Source organism: Pyrus communis, chromosome 17 (assembly GCF_041283825.1).
Source record: "Pyrus communis isolate YQ-2024b chromosome 17, ASM4128382v1, whole genome shotgun sequence".
Lineage (NCBI taxonomy): Eukaryota > Viridiplantae > Streptophyta > Magnoliopsida > Rosales > Rosaceae > Pyrus > Pyrus communis.
This window is the reverse complement of record NC_142581.1, coordinates 701,178-720,293: the sequence shown is the minus strand read 5'-3', so window position 1 is coordinate 720,293 and position 19,116 is coordinate 701,178. Positions and strand designations below refer to the sequence as shown.

General features: G+C 39.4%; 4 protein-coding genes, 1 long non-coding RNA gene and 1 other non-coding gene across 10 annotated transcripts; 5 read left to right on the top strand and 1 right to left on the bottom strand.

The window, feature by feature from the left end:
* Nucleotides 1-3,371: 3,371 nt before the first annotated feature.
* On the top strand, nt 3,372-7,777 carry LOC137709306 (receptor-like protein EIX1). The gene is made up of 2 exons (XM_088689408.1): nt 3,372-7,143; nt 7,224-7,777. The coding sequence occupies exon 1, from the start codon at nt 3,372-3,374 to the stop codon at nt 4,323-4,325; it is 954 nt and encodes a 317-aa protein (XP_088545534.1). The 3' UTR covers nt 4,326-7,143; nt 7,224-7,777.
* On the top strand, nt 5,064-13,557 carry LOC148689189 (receptor-like protein EIX2). 5 transcript variants are annotated; one of them, XM_088689406.1, is made up of 4 exons: nt 5,064-7,143; nt 7,224-7,339; nt 13,222-13,237; nt 13,373-13,557. In XM_088689406.1, the coding sequence occupies exon 1, from the start codon at nt 5,064-5,066 to the stop codon at nt 6,339-6,341; it is 1,278 nt and encodes a 425-aa protein (XP_088545532.1). In that variant the 3' UTR covers nt 6,342-7,143; nt 7,224-7,339; nt 13,222-13,237; nt 13,373-13,557. The 5 variants fall into 5 exon arrangements, with proteins under 5 accessions (XP_088545532.1, XP_088545530.1, XP_088545531.1 ...); XM_088689404.1 differs by lacking the exons at nt 13,222-13,237; nt 13,373-13,557 and adding exons at nt 7,580-7,604; nt 7,808-8,162; XM_088689405.1 differs by lacking the exons at nt 13,222-13,237; nt 13,373-13,557 and adding an exon at nt 7,808-8,162.
* LOC148689190 (receptor-like protein EIX1) lies at nt 8,970-12,143 on the top strand. The gene has a single exon (XM_088689401.1). The coding sequence runs from the start codon at nt 8,984-8,986 to the stop codon at nt 11,954-11,956; it is 2,973 nt and encodes a 990-aa protein (XP_088545527.1). The 5' UTR covers nt 8,970-8,983; the 3' UTR covers nt 11,957-12,143.
* A 269-nt stretch (nt 13,558-13,826) lies between the features above and the next one.
* Nucleotides 13,827-17,048, bottom strand: LOC137708511 (chloride channel protein CLC-b). The gene is made up of 6 exons (XM_068447606.2): nt 16,858-17,048; nt 16,554-16,754; nt 16,247-16,424; nt 15,604-16,136; nt 14,365-15,517; nt 13,827-14,189 (listed from the first exon to the last, which is right to left on the bottom strand). The coding sequence occupies exons 1-6, from the start codon at nt 17,046-17,048 to the stop codon at nt 14,082-14,084; spliced, it is 2,364 nt and encodes a 787-aa protein (XP_068303707.2). The 3' UTR covers nt 13,827-14,081.
* LOC148689188 (uncharacterized) lies at nt 16,285-17,468 on the top strand. The gene is made up of 2 exons (XR_015958588.1): nt 16,285-16,420; nt 16,501-17,468. It is a non-coding gene; the product is annotated as an uncharacterized LOC148689188 (long non-coding RNA).
* A 1,156-nt stretch (nt 17,469-18,624) lies between these two features.
* On the top strand, nt 18,625-18,696 carry TRNAH-GUG (transfer RNA histidin (anticodon GUG)). Its single transcript has one exon. It is a non-coding gene; the product is annotated as a tRNA-His (tRNA).
* The last annotated feature ends 420 nt before the right edge of the window (nt 18,697-19,116 follow it).

The window sequence follows — 19,116 nt, the reverse complement described above, 5'->3', positions numbered from 1 at the left end:
TTTTTTATGTAATATATTCTATAGGGAGTTGTAATTGACAAAATAGTTACATATTTGAGTACATGTATAATAAATCGAAAGTCAAAAAGTACTATGTAACAAAGTTATGCAAATTTCAGAATTTGAGATCGAATTTAGAATATAAAATACGTTCCAATTCTTATCCAATTTTTTCCGGATTTCAAAATTTTGAACTTGAATCGGGCAGAATTTTTGTAATATTTTGGCTCGAATCGGTCAGATTTGGATATTCCTATCCAAGTTGCACCCCTACTCACGCCACAACCAAAACCCTCGAAACTTGTAAATAAAAAAAACCTCTTCCCACTCATCACTCACGCCAAAACCAAAATTCTCGTTTCATTCAAACAACCCGACTTACTCCCTCCAAACCCTCAAAACCCAAACTCCATATGAAACCATTATTTTGAATATTTACTTGTGTTGTACGTTTGGAGAAATTTTGATTCGAGAAAATTTTCCACATACCAGGACAGGAAAGTTTATTGAAATTTCGGTGTCCATAAGCGGAAAATAAGCAGCAAGTTTCGGTCAGGACTAACAGAGTAAAATAAAAATATGTTCTCTAAACCGGACTTCCACACAAGCTTCCGGCCGTGTCTACCGAACGCAGCTTTTACATTTGACAGCTGACTGCTGCAAACAACTGGTGTTACTTCAATACTTTTACTGTTAATCTCTCTAACATAGAAAAATTCTAAAATTTTAAGCTAGAAGACATGATATGTGTACGTTTAGGGATAGCACTGACTTGGGAAGTCTTTGGACGATCGTACTAGTGTCGATTCTCATAGCATTAAGGATAGCCTCGACGACACGGTTGTTATAGGTGACCCGATTATATGACGAGATTCTTACTTACAACTGGGTATGAATTTCCATAACTCTATGGCACTTACGTGGATATATCTCCTAAGACACGGGAGTAGCTGTCATTAAACGGGGAAGATGTAGAAGTTATTGGCCTTGGTTTTGAGTGGTGAGGTGCACCATTGCCTTGTAAGTCTTTTGTTTTTGTTTTCATCTGCCTTAGGCCCCTGAAGGAATCCATTGTGTTTCCCAACGGTTTCCATCTTTGAAGATTGTGACTTCGGAGATTGATGTTGCGCTGAATGAAGAGTTCCGTGTCATACCAGGACTGGGTGAATTTGGTGATCGATACTTTGGCACCGATGATTAAGTGCATACTTATAGGCCTTGGAATAGATCGTTGTTTCCGAATTTGTTTCCATTTGGAAACCTGCAGGTGTGTTTTGGCGTTGTGTCCAAATTCTATAAATGGTTCGGCTGCTGTATCTTGAATTGTTTCAACTTTCAACCCATGAGCTAACTGATGGCGGAATTTATAAAAATTACTGTGTGATGTTAGTTTCTTGGTCCTTATGCTATTTGTCAATTTTGGAAGTTTATTAAGAAATACAGGAGCTTTTTCTTGCATTTGGTCGCGTCTAATAGGTTCTTTGAACAGAGGGACCCTTTATTTTTATTTTTATTTATTTTTAATTTGATCGCGTCTAATTGTTTCTTTGAATAGAGGGACCTATTAATCTTTTTTTCTTAAAATTGTTAAAAATTATCAACTAGTGACTTCGCCACGGCAATCTACTCTTTCGGGAACTAGAAAGACTCACAGATATATTTTAGTTTTTTCTGGTCATCATCGTGTGACTCATCAATACTAGCAATCAATTCAAGATGTGCCGTGTGGAAAAATGACCTATTAATTGATAATTTGGGTATTGTCTGATATCATTTGGATATTTCTTTTGGGGGACTGGGAATCCAGCTATAACAGTATCCCAAGTCAAGTACATACTAATATACTTTTTAATTTTGTTCATATGACAACGGGATTGCCCTTATCAAGAGAATTTGCCTTATTACCGGTTACATACAAGAATCTCTCCTTGATATCGTATCGATTGAAATTGCCAATTCCAATTATAAGTCGTTGTCATTGACCCCACAAAACTTCAATTCCACAGTGGGAAATCAAAACTTCCAACGCTTCAGAACCATTGACTTGGAAGTCTCTGCACAATTCTACTATTTGTATCAGAAGGGAGAAAAGATGGCCAAACAAGTACGATTGTGACCCCATTTGACCCCTGAAGTGTTACTTGCAAACCGACCCTTATGCGAGCATGTAATGACCAGTTATATGCTTTTTGTAGAAAGCATTTCACGTGCCTTTTCTAGAATTTTCAATCGCATTTTCACTAAGAATTGGTTCTAAAAATATTTTTACTAAAAACATTTTCCATCATTTTAAAATCACTTCTCAACGAGCCCTTATATGATACATATGTACTATTATCGTTGCATCCGACGTCAATAGAACACGTTACGTGAACAAAACTTAAGCATGTTTTTATGTATTTGCCACGAAACGAAACATATAACAGCTTACCCATGTAATGCAAATACCTGTAGACACGCTAAGGGTCGAGACCACTGACTTGGAAGTCTAGCGACTGTGAAGGGCCAGCCACAGACAATCGGTCAGCTGCCCATTTTCCATGAAGACTCAATTCTCCTTAGAAAAAATGACATTGTTATACTTTTTCACACTTTAAATATTGCAAACATCTTGGGACCTGCAAAGCATATCTCATTGCATGCTCACATAAGAAGTATGCTTAGACTGAAGACTACCTAGTTATCACACATAAAAGATAACATCATCAACAATTTTTACTACCTTTTCTTTTTCTTGGGGTCTTCATTCTCTTGTTTATGTCACTTAATTTTTACTACTTTATTGAATGCGAACGCAAATGCAAATGCTAGAAAAAAACAAAAGATTGAAAGGTAGAAAATGACATTGTGAATATTATTTCCCATATATTAGAGAAAAACAATTTGAAGATTGGGAGTTCCCAAAGCTACAAATCAGTATATAAGCTTCTTACATTGGTTTTAGTGTTACCGGTTACAACCGATTCGGTGGAGAGAGCGTTTTCGCCCCTTTGTCTGACAATTCCTGACTTCGCCACTGTTAATGGGCCCTTATTTGATACGTATGTACCATTATCGTTGCATCCGATGTCAACAAAACAAGTTATGTGAACAAAACTTACACATGTTTTCATGTATTTGCCACGAAACGAAATAATAACAGCATACCCATGTAATACAAATACTTCTGAACACATTAATGGTCGGGACCACTGACTTGGAAGTCCAGCCACTCTGAAAGGCCAGCCACAGACCATCGGCCGACTGCCCATTTTCCATGAAGACTCATTCTCCTTAGAAAAAATGACATTGTTATACTTTTTCACACTTTAAATATTGCAGATATCTTGAGACCTGCAAAGCATATCGCATTGCATGCTCACATAAGAAGTATGGTTCCCAGAAGTGCTTCCATCCAACTTTTTTCACTTATTATACTGTTAGGTTTCCTCTTCTTTGAAACCACTAAACTTGGTTTCTGCAGTGCTGATCGTAACGTGGGATGCAAGGAAACTGAGAGGAAAGCCCTTCTCGAGCTCAAAGCCGGTCTCACAGATCCTTCAGGCCAACTTTCGTCTTGGGTGGGAGAAGATTGCTGCAATTGGAGCGGTGTAGACTGCAACAACGTAACTGGAAGCGTGACCACGCTCAATCTCCGCAACGAATTTTCAGATGACGAGGATGGAACATTGCTTGCATTTGGCGGTGAGATCAACCCTTCTTTGCTTTTTTTGAAAGATTTGATTCACTTGGATTTGAGCATGAATAACTTTGAAGGTGTTCGAATTCCAAACTTCATCGGATCACTAGAGAAATTGGAATACCTCAATCTCTCTAGTGCATCTTTCGGTGGAGTCATTCCCAAAAGTTTTGGAAACCTTTCGAGATTGCTTTCTCTAGACCTCAGCTATTATCTTTTTGAACCGATAGCGAATGATCTTCGATGGCTTCCAACTCTTTCTTCCTTAAAGTACCTAAACCTCGGAGGAGTAGACCTTAGCAAGGCTAAATCACATTGGCTTCCCACTGTTAGTATGCTACCTTCACTCGTTGAACTGCATTTTCCCTCTTGTGGACTTTCCGTTCTTCCTCTCACCCTTCCATCCATGAATTTCGCATCCCTTTCGGTTCTCGATCTCTCAAACAATGATTTCAACTCCACATTACCTCCCTGGTTGTTCAATCTGACTAAACTAGTCACCCTTGAAATGCACTCAAACAATCTCTATGGAGCACTTCCAGAAACATTTGGTAGTTTGAAGTCTCTCCATACGCTTGATTTGTCTGAGAATTCAGACATTGAAGGTCAGTTACCACGAAGCTTGGGAACGCTATGCAATTTGTAGGGGCTGAAACTTTCTATCAACAAAATTACTGGTGAGATTACTAATTTTGTTGATAGTTTGTCTTCATGCGCAAATATCAGCTTAGAGAGTTTGGATTTAGGATATAACAGCCTGACAGGAAAACTGCCTGATTCTTTGGGACATCTTAAAAATTTAAGATCTCTCAAATTATGGCACAATTCGTTTCAGGGTTCAGTTCCAATATCCATTGAAAACTTAAAATCTTTGGAGGAGTTTTACATTGCATACAATCAACTGAAGACGATCCCAGAAAGTCTCGGTCAACTCTCATCGCTGGTTGTGCTAGATATCTCTAACAACACATGGGAAGGTATTATTACAGAAGCTCATTTGGCGAAACTTCGAGGCCTAAAAGATTTATCCATAAAAAAGGAATCCTAAAACGTTTCTTTGGTTTTCAACATTAGTCCTGATTGGATACCTCCTTTCAAGTTGAGATACTTGGGAATCCGGTCATGCCAACTCGGTCCCAAATTTCCTACATGGCTCAGAAATCAGACTGAGCTGGTTACTGTGGTACTCAGTAATTGCAAGATTTCCGACACCATACCAGACTGGTTTTTGCAGTTGGGTTTGCAATTGGATGAATTCGATGTTTCTTTCAACCAACTAAGTGGCAGGGTGCCGCGTTCATTAAGATTCAGCTTTCCATCCACTTTTGATTTGAGTTCAAACCGCTTTGAGGGTCCCCTCCAACTCTGGTCATCAAATATTACCATGCTGTATCTTAACGATAATCAATTTTCTGGGCCAATTCCTCGTAAACTTGGTGATGCAATGCCCTCGCTAACAGATCTAGACCTTTCGAGGAACTCTTTGAATGGAAGCATTCCCCTGTCCATAGGCAATCTTTTCCAATTGATGACCATTGTTATCTCGAATAACCAATTATCGGGTGAGATTCCTCATTTTTGGAACAATACACCATCATTGTACATCCTAGATGTGTCAAATAACAGTCTTTCGAGTTTAATCCCAAGTTCCTTAGGTTCTCTCAGTTCACTTAGATTCTTGATACTCTCTAGCAACAACCTTTCGGGCGAACTTCCTTCGTTGAGAAACTGCACTGATATGAGGAGTCTTGATCTTGGTGAGAACAAGTTGTCTGGAGCTATTCCGGCTTCCATAAGAGAAAACATGCTCTCTTTGTTGATTTTACGCTTAAGATTCAACTCGTTTAGTGGAAACATCCCTTCGCAATTATGCGGCCTTTCCAATCTCCACATATTGGACCTCTCCCACAACAATCTTTCCGGAAATATTCCACGCTGCATAGGTAAGTTGACTGGCTTCAGATCGGAATTCACAGATAAAGATACACAAGACTATCTTTACCAGGGAAAATTGAAGGTAGTGGCCAAAGGAAGAGTGCTCGAATATGACTCCATCATTTACCTTGTCAACAGTGTTGATCTCTCGGACAATAACTTGTCAGGAGAGATGCCTGTGGGGCTAACGAGCCTTATAAAGTTGGGCACCTTGAATCTGTCCATGAATCATTTGACAGGAAATATCCCAGCGGAGATCGGAAACTTGGAGTGGATAGAAACTCTTGACCTATCAAGCAACAAACTTTCAGGTCCAATTCCACAGACCATGGTTTCTTTAACATTTTTGAATCATCTCAACTTGTCATACAACAACTTGTCCGGGAAAATCCCAACAAGCAACCAGTTTGAAACCTTCATTGATCCATCCATTTATGAAGGCAATGCCGGTCTCTGTGGGCATCCATTACCAACCGATTGCCAAGGCGACAAAGAAACACCTCCGGTTCCAAGTGCAGATGGGGAGGATGATGACAGTAAGTCTGATAGGCTATGGTTCATCATCAGCGTGGTGATAGGTTTCTGTTTCGGGTTCTGGGGAGTTTTCGGGACTTTGGCTATCAAGAAGTCTTGGAGATATGCCTACTTTTGCTTCGTTGACAAGGTGAAGTATGTTGTGCTTGATTTTTTCTCAGCCATTGCTACTTATCTGCAGAAAAGATCATAGATTTTAGAAGAAGCTGTGAACTGTGAAAGCTTATTTAAGCAAATAAAGATGTTTAATATTTTCCTTTTCCTTTATGAATTTGTAAGGGTGGTTTCAATGTCCTTTATGTTTTGCTTGTAAGTCAAGACACATATTCTACAATATTACTCTACAAATCTCTATTTGTATCTTAAATTATTACAGTGCTTCCACTTTGATCCTTCAATTTTAATTTATTTAAAAGTAACTTTTATTACAAAAGTTGACGACATAACACGTGATCACTTTCTAAAAGATATTTCGATAGCTCGTGTACTTGATAAAAATGCCCTTAATATATTAGAATTTGACCACTTTTGTCTAAGAGTAGGCCTTTATGCTAGAAAACGAACAAAATTAACCAAACCCAAATTTGGTTGATTCAAAGAACGAATCTACACGTTATGGACTAATTTGCTACAAAAAAACGTTTGACGACCAAAATTGAACAACCACTAAAACTCCGGAAAATTTTTGTAATTAGTGGCTTTTCCCGTTTTATTACCGTTGAGATCATCCTACCAAAATCCCTCATCTACATTTGCTTTTTGTCTATTATCCGTTCCCGCCACAGAGCAGCGGGGGAACAACATCCCTCTCTGCTTCCTCTCCGTCCGTCCTCCTCCCCCTCGTCTCATCGCCTGCCACGTGTCTCCATCGCAGTGCGCCCTTGGCCGTCTGCTTCAGCACCACAAGTACCAGCAGCACTACCTTCTCTCTCACTAAGCGCTAGCTCAACTCCGCCGCCGCTAACCTGCGCCCTCCACTGCCCTCACTTCGAATCGTAACTCTCAGCTCAAATCCCTTTTAATTTATTTTCTCATAATAATTGTTTGATTTAATTTGAATTTAATGTATAATCAGGTGCTCCGGGTGTACGCACGAGTCCAATCTCCTCCGTCCGGTCATCGTCGACGAGGCGACGGAGTTCTTCAAGACAGTTGGAGTCTCAGATCTCACTTTTGACAGTTGCAAAATTGGTATTACTTTACTACTTTCGTCCCATAAATTCGTAAAGTTTAGGCCCTTTTTTTTAATTTTTAAATTTAAGTAAAAAGAATGATCTTTCTGGTATTAATTAGGGTTTTGATCCTGCTATTATTTGGGTTTGTTGTTAGTGGGGATGGCGGTCCCAATCCTAATGACTTTATATTTGATCTTTTAATCCTTGGATTAATGTTAAATTTATATTTTTAGTTTAATTTGAATTTTCTTTTCAGTTTTTGCAGCTCATCATCCAAAGAGGTATGAAGTTATTGCTATGTTATTTTTTGAATCAGATTATTATGGAATTTCAAAATTATGGGAGTTATATGACTTCGTCTGCTGTTCAGCCTGTTCTCCATTAAGATAAAAAAAAAAAAAAAAAAGATGTCATCTCCGTGGCTCTCTCTACACAATATAAATTTTCAAAATTACACTGAGAATGAGACCCTGCCCCTCTGCAGCTGCTGCTTTTGTGCGTGAAGAGCACCAGGAAAGAATCAGAAAACCACAAATTCTGAGGAGTAGGAATTCAAAGCCCTGAAAACGACGACTTACAGAGGAGATTTGGTTTCCTATCTTCTCCGATTAGGAGGAAAACCAGAAGATGAGGGCATTAATATTGCAAGGGAAAACACGATCGTCTTTTGCTTTTGATTTTTTTGCCAAAATTAGTAATGTATTTGTTGTGGTATATCAAAACTGCCATTGGACCTAATGAGCCCGGCCCATTAGGTACTACACCCTATTGCTCAATCATGAAAAATGATCCCGACCAAAGATTTGATGATGGCCTTTTATGTGAAAATCATTTTCCCAGTTGCTTCTTACCTTGGAGATGTCACTTTTATGTTTCATTGTACATATTCTTTTGGGTCAACAATCCAAAGGCAATTGGCCCTCTCATCACGTATGATTATCATATTAACTAGTTATAATACATAAAAGATAACATCATCAACAATTTTTACCTTTGTTTATGTCTTTGTGTCTTCATTCTCTTGTTTATGTCTTTGTGTCTTCGTTCTCTTGTTTATGTCACTTAATTTTTATTACTTTATTGAATGCAAATGCTAAAAAAAAAAACAAAAGATTGAAAGGTAGAAAATGACATTGTGAATATTATTTCCCATATATTAGAGAAAAACAATTTGAAGATTGGGAGGTCCCAAAGCTACAAATTAGTATATAAGCTACTTACATTGGTTTTAGTGTTACCGGTTACAACCGATTCGGTGGAGAGAGCGTTTTCACCCCTTTGTCTGACAATTCCTGACTTCGCCACTGCCAATGAGCCCTTATTTGATACGTATGTACCATTATCGTTGCATCCGATGTCAATAAAACAAGTTATGTGAACAAAACTTACACATGTTTTTATGTATTTGCCACGAAATGAAACAATAACAGCATACCCCAAGTAATACAAATACTCCTAGACACACTAAGGGTCGAGTCCATTGACTTGGAAGTCCAGCGACTGTGAAAAGCCAGCCACAGACAATCGGCCGGCTGCCTATTTTCCACGAAGACTCATTCTCCTTAGAAAAAATGACATTGTTATACTTTTTCACACTTTAAATATTGCAGATATCTTGAGACCTGCAAAGCATATCTCATTGCATGCTCACATAAGAAGTATGGTTCCCAGAAGTGCTTCCATCCAACTTTTTTCACTTATTATACTGTCAGGTTTCCTCTTCTTTGAAACCACTAAACTTGGTTTCTGCAGTGCTGATCGTAACGTGGGATGCAAGGAAACTGAGAGGAAAGCCCTTCTCGAGCTCAAAGTCGGTCTCACAGATCCTTCAAGCCGGCTTTCGTCTTGGGTGGGAGAAGATTGCTGCAATTGGAGCGGTGTAGGCTGCAACAACGTAACTGGACGCGTGACCACGCTCAATCTACGCAACGAATTTTCAGATGGTGAGGATGGAACATTGCTTGCATTTGGCGGTGAGATCAACCCTTCTTTGCTTGTTTTGAAAGAATTGATTCACTTGGATTTGAGCATGAATAACTTTGAAGGTGTTCGAATTCCAAACTTTATCGGATCACTAGAGAAATTGGAATACCTTAATCTCTCTAGTGCATCTTTCGGCGGAGTCATTCCCCAAAGTTTTGGAAACCTTTCGAGATTGCTTTCTCTAGACCTCAGCTATTATCATTTTGAACCGATAGCGAATGATCTTCGATGGCTTCCAACTCTTTCTTCCTTAAAGTACCTAAACCTCGGAGGAGTAGACCTAAGCAAGGCTAAACCACGTTGGCTTCCCACTGTCAATATGCTACCTTCGCTCGTTGAATTGCATCTGTCCTCTTGTAGACTTTCCGTTCTTCCTCTCACCCTTCCTTCCATGAATTTTGCATCCCTTTCGGTTCTCGATCTCTCAAACAATGATTTCAACTCCACATTACCTCCCTGGTTGTTCAATCTGACTAAACTAGTCACCCTTGAAATGTACTCAACCAATCTCCACGGAGCACTTCCAGAAACATTTGGTAGTTTGACATCTCTTCGGACGCTTGATTTGTCGGAAAACTCAAACATTGAAGGACCGTTGCCAAGAAGCTTGGGAATGCTGTGCAACTTGCAGACGGTGAATCTTCCCATCAACAAATTTACTGGCAAGATTACTGATTTCATTGATAGTTTGTCTGCATGCACAAACAACAGCTTAGAGAGGCTGGATTTAGGATATAACAGCCTGACTGGAAGACTACCGGATTCTTTGGGAAATCTTAAAACCTTAAGATTCCTCAAATTGTGGTTTAATTCATTTGAGGGCTCAATCCCAAAATCTATTGGCAAGCTGAAATCTTTGGAGGAGTTGTACATTTCAAATAATCAAATGAGTGGGAGCATCCCTGAAGGTCTTGGGCAGCTCTCGTCGCTGACTGCACTAGATATCTCGGAAAACACATGGAAAGGTTCGATTACCGAAGCTCATTTCATGAAACTTGGAAGCCTTACAGATGTTTCAATATATAACAATAACCCAAACATTTCCTTAGTTTTCGACATTAGTTCCGATTGGATACCTCCCTTTAAGCTGAGATACTTGAACATTAGGTCATGCCAACTAGGTCCTAAATTTCCTACATGGCTCAGAAATCAGACTGAGCTGGTCACTCTGGTACTCAACAATGCTAGGATTTCGGATACCATACCGGAGTGGTTTTGGCAGTTGGATTTCCAATTAGATAAACTAGATGTCGCTTATAATCAGCTAAGCGGCAGGGTGCCTAACTCATTACGATTTATCAGTCCTGGCACCGTTGATTTGAGTACAAACCGCTTCGAGGGCCCTCTCCCACTCTGGTCATCAAACATTACCATGTTGTATCTTAGAGATAATCTGTTTTCTGGGCCAATTCCTCGTGACATTAGTGAAGTAATGCCCTCTCTGACGGATCTAGACATTTCTCAGAACTCTTTGAATGGAAGCATTCCCCTGTCTATGGGTAATCTAAGCCAATTATCAACCATGGTTATCTCAAATAACCTGTTGTCTGGTGAGATTCCTAACTTTTGGGACAGTATACCATCATTGTACATCCTAGATGTGTCGAATAACAGTCTTTCAGGTTCAATCCCAACATCCTTAACTTCTCTAACTATACTGAGATTCTTGATACTCTCTAGCAACCACCTTTCAGGCAAACTTCCTTCCATGAAAAACTTCACTGACATGAGGAGTCTTGATCTTGGTGAGAACAATTTCTCTGGAGCTATTCCAGCTTCTATTGGAGAAAGCATGCCCTCTTTGTTGATTTTGCGTCTGAGGCTCAACTGGTTTAGCGGAAGCATCCCTTCACAGTTATGTGGTCTTTCCAATCTCCACATATTGGACCTCTCACACAACAATATCTCCGGAAATGTTCCCCGCTGCATAGGTAACTTAACTGGCTTCAGATCCGATCTCACAAATAAGGATACAGAAGATTATCTTTACCAGGGAAAATTGAAGGTAGTGGCAAAAGGAAGGTTCCTCGAATATAACTCCATCCTTTACCTTTTCAATAGTGTTGATCTCTCAGACAACAACTTGTCAGGAGAGATGCCTGTGGGGCTAACAAGCCTTACAAGGTTAGGCACCTTGAATCTGTCCATGAATCATTTGACAGGAAATATCCCAGCCAAGATCGGAGACTTGGGGCAGATAGAAACTCTGGACCTATCGAGCAACAAACTTTCTGGTCCAATTCCACAGAGCATGGTTTCTTTAACATTTTTGAATCATCTCAACTTGTCGTACAACAACTTGTCCGGGAAAATCCCAACAAGCAACCAGTTTGGAACCTTCATTGAACCATCCATTTATGAAGGCAATGCCGGTCTTTGCGGACATCCATTACCAACCGATTGCCAAGGCGACAAGGAAACACCTCCGGTTCCAAGTGCAGATGGGGAGGATGATGACAGTAAGTCTGATAGGCTATGGTTCATCTTCAGCGTGGTGATAGGTTTCTGTTTCGGGTTCTGGGGAGTTTTCGGGACTTTGGCCGTCAAGAAGTCTTGGAGATATGCCTACTTTTGCTTCGTTGACAAGGTGAAGTATGCTGTGCTTGATTTTTTCTCAGCCATTGCTACTTATCTGCATAAAAGATCATAGATTTTAGAAGAAGCTGTCAACTGTGAAAGCTTATTTAAGCAAATAAAGATGTTTAATATTTTCCTTTTCCTTTATGAATTTGTAAGCGTGGTTTCAATGTCCTTTATGTTTTGTTTGTAAGTCAAGACACATATTCTACAATATTACTCTACAAATCTCTATTTGTATCTTAAATTATTGCGGTGCTTCCACTTTGATCCTTCAATTTTAATTTATTTAAAAGTGACTTTCGTTACAAAAGTTAACAGAATAACACGTGATCATTTTCTAAAAGATATTTTGATAGCTTGTGTACTTGATAAAAATGCCCTTAATATGTTAGAATTTGACCACTTTTGTCTAAGAGTAGGCATTTATGCTAGAAAACGAACAAAATTAACCAAACCCAGATTTGGTTGATTCAAAGAACGAATCCACACGTTATGGACTAATTTGCTACAAAAAAACGTTTGACGACCAAAATTGAACAACCACTAAAACTCCGGGAAAATTTTGTAATTAGCGGCTTTTCCAGTTTTGTTACCGTTGAGATCTTCCTACCAAAATCCTTCATCAACATTGCTTTGTCTATTATCCGTTACCGCCACAGAGCAGCGGCGGAACAACATGCCCCTCTACTTCCTCTCCGTCCGTCCTCCTCCCCCTCGTCTCATCACCTGCAACGCGTCCCCAGTCGCAGTGCGCCCTTAGCCTTACCCGTCTGCTTCAGCACCGCCACAAGTACCAGCTGCACTACCTTCTCTCTCTCACTAAGCGCTAGATCAACTCCGCCGCCACTAACCTGCACCTTCCACTGCCCTCACTTCGAATCGTAACTCTCAGCTGAAATCCCTTTTAATTTATTTTCTCGTATTATTGTTCGATTTAATTTGAATTTAATTTTCTGCTGGGTGTATAATCAGGTGCTCCGGGTGTACGCACGAGTCCAATCTCCACCGTCCTGTTATCGTCGATGAGGCGACGGAGTTCTTCAAGACAGTTGGAGTCTCAGATTTCACTTTTGACAGTCGCAAAATTGGTATTACTTTACTACTTTTCCCCCAATAAATTCGTAAAGTTTAGGCCTTTTTTAAAAAAAAACTTAAGTAAAAAGAATTATCTTTCTGGTATTAATTAGGGTTTTGATCCTGATATTATTTGGGTTTGGTGTTAGTGGGGATGGCGGTCCCAATCCTAATGACTTTATATTTGATCTTTTAATCCTTGGATTAGTGTTAAATTTTATATTTTTAGTTTAATTTGAATTTTCTTTTCTGTTTTTGCAGCTAATCATCCAAAGAGGTATGAAGTTATTGCTATGATATTTTATGAATTAGATTAATTATTCTCTGCTCTCTGATCGTTCCATCTCGTCTTGCTTTACTTTGATTGTCACCATTTCTTCCTCTACCTAACTAGGGATTAATGTTTCAACAGGATTGCAAGGATTTGTTGTCTAGCAAGGCATGGCACTTGGAAAAAGCCCTTGGCTATAATTTTATTCCTGGAACCCTGAGGTGTTTTTCAGTTTCTTTTCTTTTGACTCCCGTCTTGTTACGTTAATTGGATTGAAATTCAGGATTGTTTATTTTTTTGATATATTATGAAGATTCCTTCAAACACTACCTTCGTTCTGGTTCTTATCGAGGCATACTTCTAAAAATATCCAAGCTGTTTGATTCATAGCATATATTATACTTTTAATTTGGTCGTTGTTCATTTCCCATGATTGCGGCATTGAGGTTTTAGCCATGTAAGAAAAATAGAACAGGAAGAAAGAAGAAGAAACGCTTGTAAACAATTCTGAAACTAGGATTTTGCAGTGACTTTCAGTGATGACCGCTTGAAATTTTTTTGGGGTTATTAGAAGAAGACGAGTGGGAGAATCTAGTAGAGAGACTGTAACAAAACCAATTCTTCTGTGTTGTCTGCCCTTTTGTAGAAAGGGATTTTGTTCACCGTCGGCTGAAACATGTGTAAAATGAATAGCTACCAATGAATGAAATTGCACTCTGTTGTATATCTACTTAGCTCCTTTTGAATTGGATGAAAAGAATAAATAATTGAGTAGGAAACTTCAAAAGATAAGAAAGCATTGTCTTCCATCAGGAAAGCTGCTAGTTCGTTGGTTGAGGCAAAGACATTTTCAGTTCCCCTTCTCTCTGCCTGCAGATTTTGCGAGATGTGGAAAGGCATTCAAAATGTTGTAGGCTATTAAATCCTGCCTGGTTAAGATCCCAACCACTGGAGGCACCTACAAATGGAGCAAACGTCGAGGTTAGTGATTTGGCCTTTACAAAAAGTATAGTGTACCATCTTGAATAACTATGCTCAATGGACAGAATAAATATGCTCGTGCGGAAGTAAACTGTAACTCTCGTTAACAAGTGCATGGTGTTTTGTAAAATGAGAATGGTTGATAAACTCACCCGACATGCTTCATAATTTGGCACAACGAGCAAATGGCGAAGTCCCACTTGCCTGAAAAGCACCATAGCTTTTGCCACTGACATGCCTTCCATCACTGTGTATGGTGTTCTATTGGTGAGTGGATGCAGATCTACATACATCTCCATTTCATCACTTTTCACAGCCACCTCCTCGATCTTCCCTTCCCTCTCGGCCAACTCAACCGAGGTAAATTTCTCTCTAACTTCCCACTCCTCTGTTCTTCTTTTCTCTCTTAGGAACCATTTCTTTTTCAGCACCTGAAGAAGGTGAGCTCGAAGAATTAGTCCATGTACTTCTGTTGCCCCAACAGCCAATCCCATTGGTGGCACCACTCCTTCATCTACAACAGGGAAACCATTGTGTGTGGTGTTTCTCAGGACCTCCACAATACGATCCACCTTTTCAATTCCACGGAGTGTTACTACTGGTGGCTTGGCATCAGCGAGCTCACCTACAGTCAGATTTCTCATCCACGGTTCTGGATGTGCCTCCAAGAAAGGCAAACCCTTTAAGTGCAGTATAATCTCATAGATGCTCGGATTGAAACTGTCTCCAACTGTTTTGGCAATTAGAAGGACAAGCATTGTTATGGGTAGTAAGAGGAGATTGTTGGTGAGCTCAAGAAATATGACACATAACGAAACAGTCATCCTCATTGACCCTGCCATTAGGGAAGCTGCACCAAGAACAGCGAAAAGCCCCTGGTCAATGCTCGTATATGATTGCATGGCAATTCCAAGCAGACGCCCATAAGCTGAGCCCATAAGGATGATGGGGAGGAACAGTCCAGACGGCACAGCAATTCCAAAGGTAAACAATCCTAAGATGCAATATAATACAAAGAAGATTAGGAGGGATAAAGGATGATACTCAGCAGAAGTGTTTGTCGAAAAGATGTTTCGAACTGCATCATCATTAGTGGCAAGGAGAAGAGTAGCTAGGTCATTGTATTGGCCATCTGGGCAGTTGAACTTTTTGTAGTTTCCAGATCCTTCATTGGTGGGACAGGCAGACTCCGAAAGAGAGGAGTCACAGGGTGTGCATTCGACAAGGAAAGGGAGACCGTATAGGCATCCAGAAGTAAAGAGTGATACAGTGAGACTGAGGAGGAGCTTGTGAACTTTCCCCTTCCTGCCAGAAGAGTAAATCAAGAAGTAATTAGTATCGAATTGACATCGTGTTGTGTCAGTTTTCGCATTTGGTTTAGGGTTGCTTACTGATTTATGAGGTTGTATAGTCTGAGAATCTTGTGGAGAAGATAGTTGTACAGGCTTCCCAAAACTCCACCAATAATGCCAATTACAGCTACGGGGATGATATCCCACGCATTGTACGTCACAGTAACAGTGCTTACGTCGAACATGATAAGCCCTCCTTTCCCAAAAAGCCCACATTCCCCAGAATTGCATATTTCGATAAAAGCTCTAAGCACCACCACCACAATAGCTGTGCTGAAGAAAGTTCTCCAGAGAAGAGCACTCCTCCACCATGTCGCCACCTCTTCAAGGGCAAACAGTACACCACCCACAGGAGCTCGGAAAGCTGCACATACCCCAGAGGCAGCCCCACAGGTAATGAGATCTCGGCGGTCACGGTCATTATTGAAGTAGCGGAGCCAACGCCATTTAATACGGTAATTGTCAGGTCCCCCTTGACCTAATAACGAAGCAATGCAGCTTCCAATGTGCACAAGAGGTCCTTCTTTTCCAAGATCTAGGCCTGCAGAAACAGCCCCAATGCTTCCGAATATCTGCAGGATGAAAGTTTTTCGTGCCACTTAGCTTAATAAATTATGACATACCTTCCTAAGAGTAATCTGATAGAGAAGAAACAATGTTCGATTTGCAAAAGAAAATCCACCTTGACAATCATTGTTGTCGCACCAAACATATTCGGTGTGTCAACTCCGTTGAGATACGCTTTGATTTCAGGTATACCGGGTCCAGCTGCAGTCGGAGCAAAACACACGCAGAGAACAGAAGCAATTGCGGTCAGTAGAAGATTGGCCCCAGCTATAAAGATGAACCCCATCAGGTACCTACACCACACAATTCCCATATTGTTTATGCAATCACAGGCATTTCAATGGACTATATATGATATCTGGATTGTAGTAGCTGAATACAACATTGAAAGTTCGGGAGAAATACAGAGGAATACAACAAACCTCTCTTTCTCTATGAAACTAACCGCGGCAAGAAGCTTGTAGCCGGCAATATTCTCAACAGCGAGGTTAATGAGGGTGGCAATTATACCAGTTAGGAGTCCAACAAGGCAGGCAAGGATCCATTTCAAAAATATATACTGCAAGACTTGGACTTTGGATCTGCTTCTCCAATCATGCTTAAACAGATCGTTCTCGTTGATCCTGCATCAAACCAACTTCAATTCAATGTGATGAAGATCAACACAATAAGGATTCAGATGTTTCTTTTCGATGAAACTAGAAATGGATCGTTTAAAGTCGTTACTCGTAGTCCAAGCTCTCGATATGGGAGACTTTGGCTCCAACCATAGCCAGTGGAGTGGAAGAAAGTGTTCGGTTTCTCTTGAGGAGTGGTTGCTGGAGAGAAATGCTCTCTGGATCTCTTTCTTCCGCACCGGTTTCTTGCATGGTTTGCGGAATCGCAGCTTCTGCATGGTGGTTCGAGTGTTCCGCCATCGAGCTCGTGGAAGCTGCAGAGTGAGAGAAACAGAAACAGAAAGCTCACAAACTCTCTGTCTGAAGTGGTACAGCTACTCTTATTGGCTACGAATGTTATATTGGCCAGAAGCTGAGAACGACCGGTATCAGGCCATCTATATTATCTTAAGGAAACTAATTAAAAATGTTTGAAAACTGTGATTCTAACGAAAATGACAAAATAAAAGGTAGAGTGAATGGTATCAGGATTGACTTTTTAATGTAAAAATGCGGTTTTTTTGTTAAAGTATACAGTACCGGGAGCTTTTCATTAAAGTTCTCAATAATTAAATATACAAGACACTTGTTCAATTTTTGTACGTACATGCCAACATTGGCAATGTGGGATTGGACGTTTGGAAATGAATGATTTGAGACAATCTCATAAGTTTCTATCAATTGTGTTGTCAATGATAATCCATATGATCATCATCCTCTTGCATGTTGGTTAATGATGAACGCGTATTGCATATTGGCTTCGTAATAGTTTTAGAGTGAAACTTTAACTTAACTTTTAGTATCAGAGCAAGTTGTTTACGTATAAATTTTAACGGCCACATATGCTCTACATCACTCAGTTTGTGTTGTTTATGTGTTTAGTTTGAAAACTACTCTCATATGAGGCGCGTGCTAATAATGAATTGCACGTTGATGGAGATGAGACATTACATATGCTTATGAGATATTAATAATTTTTCGGATTGATATCGACCCTATTGATTTTAAATACATGATAGCTACGCATTACACATGACTTATCTTCTAGGTGAAGTATGATAATTAATTTACATATGTATCATCCATATCCTGATCTGAAACTGCTCGAATCTGCATCCAGTAAGATCGACAAAAAATGTGCGATCCCCATGGGCAGTTTACACGTGTCAAAATATGACCCCCAAGATCGCACAGATAAACGGTAGATTTCAAATGGACCTTTGGGTTGTTTGAAAAGGCAGTTTATACGTTTCAATGATTAGTTTTCCTATTAAAATATGGGATTTGGATTTTGTAGAGTTGGTTGTCGAACCGCATTCGAATTTGGAATTTGGTTTTCTTCATGTTTGAATTCGATGAAAATGGACCGGCAGCAATATTGCGGGATACGCAAGTTGACACGTGTAGTAATCCAACTTTATCCGTCTTCATGAAAAGACGACGGATAAAGTTATGACCAACATTGTATCTTAATTCAATAATTTAAGGTTATGAGGTCGTAAACATATATTTTGAACAATGATGCAACGTTGGCGTCAATATAAAAGTTCTATAGTACATTGCTTTTTTAGGTGCTAGATATTCCGCACAATTTCATATACTGGATTTAGCTACAATACTTATACATAATTAATAGAATCAATATCTCGTCGGTTAGATAGTGATTTCATTAAATACATATATTTATATGAATTATATCTATATATAATGATTGTATTAAATATATAAGTACTGTATTTATATCAAATGACCAATTAAGATCCACAATGGCTCGTCGACGGAGGCCCAATTAGGATTTTGTTCATATAGTGTAATTGCGGTCAAAATTCATCAACTTGTGGCTGTAGTTTAGTGGTAAGAATTCCACGTTGTGGCCGTGGAGACCTGGGCTCGAATCCCAGCAGCCACACAACTAAGTTTTTATTTTTTGTATATAAAATAGTTCAGCCACACCACTAAGTTTTTATTTTTTGTATATAAAATAGTTCAAGTATAAACTCTTCAAGTACGATAGAGAAGTCCACTCAAACCCTAACTTATAATACTCAAGGTTATCCACTTTGCGAGAATCAGAAAAAAAAACATTTATTGTATTCTAATACATAATTACACACACACATATATATATATATATATATGTGTGTGTGTAAAATTCCATCCGAAGTTCAGCATTCTGCTTTTAATAATTGAAGAATGGCAAACCGAATCATCAAGCCCCTTAATCTCCCAAATGTTGGAGAAGGAAAAACAAAAACTTTTAGCCCATTTATTTTTATGTAATGAGCATCATAATATATATGCACACACACACACATACATATATTATACG